A 10,754-nucleotide genomic window follows, 5' to 3' on the forward strand; every position below is an offset into this window, starting at 1 on the left:
TATTAATATATTATAAGTTCTAATATATTAATATAAGATCATATTATTTAATTAGTAGTGATCTATAATTAATCTAGGATTAATTTAGAGATCAAAGATATTACTAATTAAATATGGGCTTCTATATTTATATAGTGTGGGCTAAAGCTTATTTGGAATGGGCTAGGCTTGCATGGAAAAGTCCATGGATCTCATGGAAATGAAGAGACATGGGTTTTAGGGATGTAACCCTAATCCTCCACACTATATAAAGGAGGCTTTGGTTCTTGAAATGACTAGTTGACACTTGTTGAGGTGAGGGCAAATTTCAAGATAGTAGTGACTATTCTCTCAAAGTTCCAAGTTTGTGGTGATTTGTGATTTCCAAATGAGGCATCCACACTATTGGTGCTAGGCTCAAAAACTCCAAGCAATCAACTACAACTTCAAGGTAAGTATTTCTTCTAGCTTTATTTGATTCATGTTCCCCATGCCATGCTAGCTAGGATATAAACCTTGGAAAATCAATTATTTGCATGTATCTTAGACAAACATAGATTCAAGGTTTATTAGGGTTGCATGTACACTTAGGAAGTGTTAGAATGCTCAAAACCCAACAGACGTATGATAGATGATTGTCTTTGTAATATCATCTAGGTTTGCTACTACCTGATATGTTATATGTTAGCATGATATGTTGTATGCGATAGTAGTCGAGTTCGGTTGTTAGGACCGGAGGGTAGTCAGACACCCCAGATACGTCTGACAGTATGTGATGTTATGTTTATATGCTAGCATGACCTGTTAAATGAGTTAGAGGTAGTAGGAGGGGAGCAGTCCACGAGTTCGGTTGTTAGGACCGAAGGGTAGTTCAGACACCCCAGATATGTCTGATAATATGTTATGTTATGATATGTGATAGTAGTAGTAATAGGGGTGAAATAGTCCCCGAGGTTCGGTCGTTAGGACCGAAGGGTAGTCAGCACCCCAGAATGGCTTGACATGGGTAGTCAGTACCCCAGAATGGCTTGACACGGGTAGGACGGCACCCCAAAATGGCCGCATGGGTAGGTCGGCACCCCAGAAGGGCCGTACCGGGTAGTCAGGCACCCCAGAATAGCCTGGCAGTATGTATGCTATGTGATTGTATGGTATGTGGTATGATGGGGGAACTCACTAAGCTTTGTGCTTACGGGTTTCAGTTTTGGTTTTAGGTACTCAGTTTTCAAAAGAGGAGCTCGGGAAGATTGCAGTGCACACACCATAGACAGTTAGCCTAGGAATGTTTGACTCTGATAATGAGATTATGTTTTGAATTTAATACTCGAAAGTTATGTTATGACGTATGATACGTTTTTATAAATCTGGTTTTAGTAATGTTTAAAAAAAAAATTAGTCATGATTTTTGGGTCGTTACACTTTACATAAGAACCCTAAACCCCAACATGATTTGTGTTCATAGCTAAATATATTAGCAAACAAAGGAATTTATGTTTAAAACATATAGAACGTACATAAAATAAACTGAGACATATATGAAGTGGTTATTCAAAACCTTATTTCAACAAAAGTTAGAGATTTGCCTTTTCCCTCAAATTTTTATCCGATCTGATTAGAATACAATACATGAAAAGACCCATATTTGTTCTACAATAAAACTTACCATAAGATATAATGTCCATAATACATATCAATATAAAAGCTCTAGTGTGCCCCTATTTATATTACAAGAATTGATCAACATCATCATATTGACAGCATCTTATGTTAATATGCCAAAGAGGTTAACTCGGTCATTTATATTAAATATTATGAGGTTTGGGTTCGGTTGAAAGGTTATTTCAGGTTGTAGTTACTTTTTACTAAGACAAGAAGCCTTCTTAATAACAGTTATAATATGTATCTTAAATAAAAAGTATAGGAACTCACCCTTAATCGCATTATTATTTTGACTAATCTTGAATACTTTAGAAGCAATGTTATACATGTATGACTTGCGCCTATACTCATGTTGAATCCAACCCTAATGAAGAATCTAAGACCTGATATAGTAGGTTCTTGGTAGAACTGCAAGTTGTTATCACTTCCTTTCAACATGAAGAATCCAATAACCAAAAAAGGTTAGTTTTTTAGAAAGATAGAAAATATAAGAGCACCTAGAAAGAATAAAGCTTTTAATTAAAAACAATTGGTTGCCAATGATAAAGATTAAGAATTACCCATTACCTTTCCTGCGTTTGAGAAGGACTCATGAACATCATATTACATTGCCTTAATCTGCAAACAACAAATGGAATTTTTATGGAACACAATAGTCAGACAAAGTCAAAATGATAATATTCATCTAAAATATGCACCTGGTAAGTAAAAGACAATCCTTTGGTCCCTTCATGGATCAGCCTTAGGCTCCACCACTTCTTTTATATCTTTCAGTATCCTGCTACTTAAATAACTAACAGTACGACTATGGAATAAATCAAGGGTAAACACTGAGTAAAGCTTTTACATCTTCATTCCAATTACTTGTGAACCGCGATGAGAAGATAAATGACACTTTCACCTTCATTTTGATTACCTATGAATCCAGGTGAGAAGATAGAGGACATTCACCTTCATTAGAACAAAATGAACACCATAACAAATAAAAATCACAGTTAATAAGCTTGTTTTTACCATTATTTACACTTAATATCATTTTAGGCTATGTACCTTTCTATGCATAACAACAACATAATTAAATTCTTCCATACATTGCTAATGTATATACATTGATATCAACTGAATGGTTAAATTATCAACTTCAAATGGATTTGGAACTCTAAAACAAAAGGTAGTTACTGATTTATTGTAAAACAAAGATCAACAATCAACAATCTAAAAAATCAAAGCAAGAATAAAACACCTTGAGAAAGCCATTGTTCCCTATGAACATCAAGCTTGTTGGTCATAAGAACATGGATTCAATTGTCAAAATTGTGAAAATAACAAGAAAAAAATAAATAAAATTAGGTTAATTGATTCTGCTCATAAGAACATAGATTCAATTGTCCATCTAACCTTCTTTCGAAATCTAATCCAGTCAATGAAATTACGAGAGAGAGAGAGAGAGAGAGAGAGAGAGAGACCAAATGATATGGAAAGGAGGAGGCGACGTCGGTCAATGGGAGGACGAACCTTACCACAGGCATGTTGCCGTTTTTGTGATTTCACCGCAAGTAAGAAGTGGCGACGGTATCCAGGCGAAGGAATTCCTTCGCCATGACAAATTCTTCTCGGACTTTGTTGATGACATCCTCGTTGACTTGGATATAAATGGTGGTAGTCATTGAACTTTCCATTTCCCAGATCCTTGAAACTCTCATCTGGTACAAAAACCCTAAGTAGTAGAAATTGGATTTGGAGTTGATGAATTGGAGATTAGGGAAGGTTTAGGGCTTCGAGATGGAGGAGGAGAAAGGTGGTGAAACGATGGAAGAGGTTTGTTTGCATGTAATGGTCTACATGTCTTGTTACTCTATCACTCATAGTTTAGGATAAGTCACATTTTCACCCTTGTGGTTTGACGACATGTATTTATTTGATCAAATTTATCTACTTCTAACATATGTTGGTCAGTGACCATTGTTTTTTAGTTAGTATTTCAATGACAATATTGTGTCATCACTATATGCCATTTAGTTGGGTTAACGAAAAAAATTTAATGACCACTATTTTTTATCACTAAGCCTCTAATGCAGTGACCATTTTTTTTGGTCATTAAAGCATCCAATAGAGCAACTATTATTTTTAGTCATTAAACTAGCTATGATATTAAGTAAAGACTCATTTTATTTTACGGTTAGTGACCGGTGAGTGACAACAATTATAGAACTGGTCACTAAACTTATAGCATTACCAAAATTCAGTGACGACTTAATATATGGTCACTAAATGATGATGTTAGTGACCAGATTTTAGGTGGTCACTAAAAAAGACTTTTCTTGTAGTGATCGTCCGGCAGGAAATTGTGGTTACAGATGGCTGTTGGATTTTCCTAACAGTATAGAATTTCTTATGAACATGAGCACCACCTTCTTTAAGGACATTGTGATTTAGGTTGGGGGCATTTGCCCGTTTGTTAGAAACCTCAGTCCCCAAGATTTTATTTTTGTTAGAAATGAGTACTGATAAACCATTTAAGTCTATATGCAGTTAACAAATTTTCCTGAAATATCAATCTCGTATTTTATGAAAGTGTATATAGTCAATGGTTTTAAAGTCTTCTCTTGGACTCAAATCCTGAATTAAATGGGCCTCACCCCATATGGTACGCTCTCCCTCTTTTGTCTTTTTAGGAGAAAAAGTAGAACCTTTGACTGCCTACACAACCCCCTCTTCCCCTGCTTCATTCAATTTAACATTTTTAATAGAGCAAAACCCACAACAAAATAACTTCAGCGTCATCAAGACATTCACGAAGGGGCATATTTGGTTTTAGTTTGTTGATTTATTTGTGGATTGTATAAATAGATTTTATTCGACTAAGCCGTGTTCAATGCTAAGTATTTTAGGTGTTATGTATTTTTTTTTTTTTTCTTGATCTTGTTGAGTAATTAATGACGAATCTACAATTTTAGCTTGCGAAAAATGGTTCAGACCATCCCTGTGATCCTCTATTGGTTTCTTTTGGTATTCTATAATTTGTTAAGGGTTTATGGGAATGCTGAAGGTATGTGCGGCTTTCTTCATGATTCCTGATTTTTATTTCATAAATAGAGATCTCATTAAAGATTTGATGTTTTGTTCTTAATCGTCATTAATTTAATGTCTTAAAGATGATCCCTATATTAACATTTCATATATGTATAATAGGTGATGTATTGTGGGTCCTAAAGGCACAATTAAGCGATCCTTGGAATGTTTTGCAAAGTTGGGATCCTACTACTGTAAGTCCATGTACTTGGTATCATGTTACCTGTGACAGTTGGAATGGATCAGTTACTAGAGTGTAAGCTTACCAACCTGTTGATCAACACTTGAAATTGTTTGATTTTTTGCATTTAATGAAGAAATTTGTGTTTTGGGGTTTGTGGAACACAGTGATCTTCAAAACGCAGGCTTGTCTGGTCAGTTAGTTAAGCAGCTTGGTCAACTTACATACTTACGGTACTTGTAAGTTTTCATATTTTGCGTTATCATACTATAATCCAAATTTTATTGTTTATGATTTTAAACTTACTAATATTGTGACATTTCTAAAATGATATGTTGTGGGACAGGGAGCTTTATGGAAATAACATCTCTGGAAAAATTCCAGAAGAGCTTGGAAACTTAACAAATTTGATGAGTTTGGATCTTTAAATGAACCAGTTAGAAGGTGGCATTCCAGACACATTAGGCAACCTTAAAAAACTCCGTTTCCTGTAATATTCAAGATTCTTTATTATGAATTTATCATAATTTACATTTAAATCATCGATTACGACCTTTTTTTTAATCATTTCTGTTTTTATTTTTGTGCAAGAATAGTCGTCTCAACAACAACAGTTTGACAGGAACTATTCCAGTTTCGTTAACTGGAATCGATTCGCTCCAAGTTCTGTGAGTGCCCGTTATTAGTGTTCCTTTTTTTTTTTTTGAGACAAATCCTCAGTGGTTAAAACTAAAAAAAGTTATTTAGGTGGTTAAACAAGAAAAGAAAAGAAACAACAGTTTGACGAGAACTATTCCAATTTCCTTAACTACTATAGATAAACTAGAAATTCTTTAAGTATAAAAGTGTGTTCATTTTGACTTGTATTCATTCATGGATAATTGTTGAAACAAAGCCAATATTGTTCGACTTATTTCTTTCACAGTGAACTATCAAACAACAATTTGAGCGGAGTTGTGCCTTTCTATGGCTCCTTTATGCGATTCATGCCCAACAGGTCTGCTGTTACTGTTAGTTAGATGATTCTTGAAACCATGTCATGCCTTCATGATGTTGACCTCAAACTTTTGTTCTTTCAGTTTTGCCAATAATCCCGACTTGACACTCGTGGTTGTTCCACAAGCTCAAGCTCCTTCACAATCTCCTTCAGGTATTTCCGATCTTCATTGATACTTTTTGTCATTAGTTGGACCTTATCATAGGCCTTTCTCTTGTAGTTCTTACACTTTACCACCACCCTATTTCCCAAATTTGGAGTGTTACATACTTACATCAACTTATTTTGTCCAACATATCAGCGTTCAAGATTCTAATTATTTAGAAGCAAAAATGATGAATCATACATGATTAGTAGACCTAGCAATCAGGTTGGGTTAGGGTTGGCGGGTTGGAAACCTCAACCCAACCCAACCCATATAACATGTTTAAGTATATGGGTTCGCAGGTTCACAAGTTAGTCGGTCGAACCCAACCAAATAAGCAACATGTTTTCAAAAAATAAGGTTTTTTCAACATAAAGTCATAAAATGATTAAAGTCATTAACATCAAAAAAAGAGGTTTTCAACATAAAGTTATAAGGTCATTAGCATCCAAATAAAATTAAAAAAATGAAAACATTCATACAAAGTGCAAGTGTTCAAAAATATCCAAAAACTAATTCGATAATTCATTCATGCTAGAATTCACATTTCTTCCTCGAGCACCGACTTCTTCATGATGATATTCAAATAAGGCACCACAAAATACTAGCCACACGATTATACAAATACGAAAATAATATAATGATACGAAATATTAAGAATACGGAAGGAAAAAGATTTCATTAATATATATATATATATATACACACACACACACACACACACACACGGATTGACGAGTTGACCCGCGAACCCAAACATGCAACCCAACCCAACCAATAAATAAACAAGTTTGTGAGTTCACAGGTTGGCGGGTTGGTGCGTCAAAAATCTCAACCCAAACTCATTTATTTTCGAGTTGGGACAGAGTCGGGTTCCGGGTTGGATCCAGAGTTGTCACCCCTAATGATTATGCCATTTTTATTACAAAATCCATTTTCATAAACGAAAATAGTACGCAAATCACATTCATCTTCTCATTAAGTCCATACCCTATTTTTTTAAAGGCGAATCCATACCATATCATATGCTTGCTACATGTCTCTGCTTGCCTATCAACATCTTTTGATTCGGATTATCCTAAAACTAATTGGTTAGGATACTCACAATCTCTAATTTGCATTACACATCATTTAAACTCAAATGAAAAAGAAAACTTCAAGAAATTGAGACTTACCCTTAGTATAACCCTGTAGCGTGGGAAAAACCTGCATCTTGATATCACGGAAAAGTCTGTATCATGTGTTAAGGAATTATCACTTCGTAATTGTGTGTGCAATTGTAATTTCAGTGGGCAACAACCACACTGGAGCTATTGTCGGAGCTATTGCTGCTGTTGTTGTTCTCTTTGTTGCACTTGCTTTGTGGCGGGACAGAAAACAACAACTACAAGTTGATTCTTTTACGTTTTTAGCTGAGGAGGACCCCAAAGTTCATCTGAGACAACTAAAGACGTTTTCTCTACGTGAACTACAAGCTGCAACCCATGATTTTAGCAACAGAAACATTCTTGGTGAAGGTGCATTTGGTAAAGTTTACAAAGGATTGTTGGCTGATGGTTCTCTGGTGGCTATTAAGAGACTCACAGATCATGTTCATGGTGGTGAATTGCACTTCCAGAAGGAGGTTGAGATAATAAGCATGGCGGTGCACCGGAATCTTCTTAGGCTGCAAGGATTTTGCATGACATCAACCGAACGGTTGCTTGTTTATCCATACATGGCCAATGGCAGTGTTGCATCTTTTCTAAGAGGTATTTTCACTACCTCTTGCCCTTCTTTAGTAAAATAACTTGACCTTTTATGTGAAATGCATGACATTTCAACCTTAAATAATAGAATCATTTTCATTTTTTTTATGAATTCTGAACAAATGAATATGTAAGTGTGGGTTCCACTCATTTGATTTTGAATATGAAGAGTAGAGGGAGGTAAACGATATGCATGACATAGCCTGTGTTTCATAAGCACGACGGACTGAATTGCACTTGAGAAGCTTTCTAGGGAAATTTTTTATGATGAGAACAATGGCGTTCACGTCTTTTTTACAAAAGAGACAGAGCTAGAGTATACGTCCCTGCCTAGTGCCTACCTTGTTCCACCTTTTTGGATGGGACAAAAGGTGCAAATTTTGTCATTGACATCAGTTTCACTCCTATTCCAATATGACAACTTGTTATTTCTTGTCATGTTCCTTATATTACCTACCTATAAGATGAGGTCTTAAGACTTTAGGCAATAGTACCTAACAAGATAATTGATAAATGACCGTAGATCGACCAGATAGACAACCTGCACTTGATTGGCCGACCAGGAAACAAATTGCACTTGGATCCGCAAGGGGCCTTGCCTATCTGCATGATCATTGTGACCCTAAGATCATTCACCGTGATGTGAAAGCCTCAAATATCTTGTTGGATGAGGAGTTTGAAGCAGTTGTCGCAGACTTTGGATTGGCGAAACTCATGAACTACAATGATACTCATGTTACAACAGCCGTTTGTGGTACAATTGGACACATAGCGCCTGAGTATCTATCCACTGGGACAGAAAAATCCGATGTTTATGGGTACCGGGTGATGCTTCTGCAACTCATCACCAGGCAACAGGCCTATGATCCTACTCGCCTTGCCAATAATCACAACGATGTCATGTTGCTTGACTGGGTAAGAAATATGTTTATGGTCATGATGAGGCTAGTTTCCTTGTCGATCAAATCAGCTTTTTTCAACATGCATGGTAACAAAGTTCATATTTTTTTGGTTTTATGGTTGAGTTTGAAATCGTTTAGGTGAAAAGACTTTTAGAAGATAAGAAGTTGGAGATGCTGGTGGATGCGGATTTAGAAGGTAACTATTTGAAGGATGGAGTAGAAGAGTTGATTAAGATAGCTCTATTGTGCACACAAGTCACACCGTCAGAGCGACCCAAGATGTCAGAAGTTGTGAAAATGCTTGAAGGTTTTGGTTTAGCTGAGCGGTGGGAGGAGTGGCAGAAAGGAGAGATTTTCCTACAAGATTTCAGCCAGGAACACAATCTGAATATCGATTGTGTTATTGTGGATTCCACTTACATCCTTAGCAACGATCAATTATCTGGTCCTAGATGATCGGATCCCTGTTTGGTTTTTCGATGTGGATACATTTTTACTTTTTATGTAAAACTAGGTGTGAAACCCGTGTATTACACGGGTTGATTAAGGCTGTATTTGGCGCGCCACAGCTAGCTGATAAGCTAGCTTATTTTCGAGCTTTTTTATGTTGTTGTGTTTGGTAAGCCAAAAAGTAGCTTATAAGCTAGCTTTTTGAAAAGCTACTTAGACTAGCTTTTTAGGAGCTTTTTTAAAATTTTCCAAATACACCCCTTAATTAATTATAGAAACACATATTCTTACATGTCCTTTTATGTAATTTTATATATTTCAGCTAGCTTTTCAGCTAGTTTTACCAAACGTTATTTTTTATCAGCTAGCTTTTCAGCTATCAGCTAGTTTTTTATTTCTTTTCAGCTAGTCCGCCAAACATAGCCTAAAAAAATATATCAAAGTTTAAATATTAAGAATTTTTTAAAATAAATTTTCAAAATAAATAGACATATTCTAACGAATAAATAGAATCACTATTAAGAAGATCATCCATAATATCAATGATTGTTTTGTCATATTCATTAAATTTAGATAAAACTCTAAAATTGGTCCCTATGGTATTCAAAAAACTTTGGATAGGGTCCAAAAGTTTTCCAACTTGCATGAAAAGTCCAAAATCTAAGTTTTTCTGGGTTTTTAGTCCCTTATACACTTGAAAAGTCGATTTTGCCCTTTTCATTTCTTTTTTCTATTTTATTTATTTATTTTGGTATTTAAATAACTAAAAGTAAAAAATAGAAAATAAAATCTCTCTCTCTCCCTCTCTCTCTCTCTTTCATATCCACACATATAGAGAATCGATCTCTCTAAAACCCCATGTGTGTAAACGATCCATCAAATTAATCTCTAAAGAAACCCATCTTTATGGATCGATTTTCAATCCATCATGGTGGTGTTTTGGCTGCATCAAATCGTTAGTGATGTTACAACAGTGGTGGTCGTGTTATGGCTCTTCGATTAAGGGACCTGCGTAAGGAAGGCACCCATTTCTGCTCTGAAAGACGAAGGCTGGTGATGGTTTGGTTGCAATAAATGGTGAACGTTGTTTGTTCGGTCAAGATGATGGTGCCGGATACAATTTACTCAACACTTCATTTAAGATCAGATCAAAGTTTCTATTACATTCAAGATGTCGCAGCCCCAAACCCAATTGCTCAACACCACCAGACCACCACCATCAAAGAACTTAGGGTTCTAAAGAACAGACCAGAAATTAGGGCCCGTCACTATATCTCAAGCTTTTCTTGACGGGCAGAGATATGTCCTTTCATCTTTGTCTTCTGTTTAAAATGTTTGAATCGGACATTCAAAACCCTAAAATCGAGCCTTGAAATATGAGAAACAAATTAATCTAGTATGAGAAAGACAAGGGGAGGGTATGGAATGAGAAAGACACGTCGGGATGTGGGTTGAAATTACATGCATCGTCTGAGAGGGGTCATCGGCGAGGGAGGCGTGGCGGAGTAACTGCTATTAAAATCGACATTATTGATGTTAATGTGTTGAAATCCTTGGTGGTGTTGGGTTTGTGTTGCAATGAGTGTTTATGTAGGTTTTTGTTATTTTTGGATCACTAATT

General features: G+C 35.7%; 1 protein-coding gene across 1 annotated transcript; it reads left to right on the forward strand.

Annotated features, from left to right (window-relative positions):
- Nucleotides 1-4,335: 4,335 nt before the first annotated feature.
- LOC145014616 (BRASSINOSTEROID INSENSITIVE 1-associated receptor kinase 1-like) lies at nucleotides 4,336-9,402 on the forward strand. Its single transcript, XM_078973028.1, has 10 exons — nucleotides 4,336-4,687; nucleotides 4,831-4,966; nucleotides 5,059-5,130; nucleotides 5,238-5,381; nucleotides 5,488-5,559; nucleotides 5,817-5,888; nucleotides 5,971-6,041; nucleotides 7,323-7,784; nucleotides 8,305-8,696; nucleotides 8,822-9,402. The coding sequence occupies exons 4-10, from the start codon at nucleotides 5,320-5,322 to the stop codon at nucleotides 9,137-9,139; spliced, it is 1,449 nt and encodes a 482-aa protein (XP_078829154.1). The 5' UTR covers nucleotides 4,336-4,687; nucleotides 4,831-4,966; nucleotides 5,059-5,130; nucleotides 5,238-5,319; the 3' UTR covers nucleotides 9,140-9,402.
- The last annotated feature ends 1,352 nt before the right edge of the window (nucleotides 9,403-10,754 follow it).

Source organism: Lactuca saligna, chromosome 9 (assembly GCF_052625555.1).
Source record: "Lactuca saligna cultivar CGN05327 chromosome 9, ASM5262555v1, whole genome shotgun sequence".
NCBI lineage: Eukaryota > Viridiplantae > Streptophyta > Magnoliopsida > Asterales > Asteraceae > Lactuca > Lactuca saligna.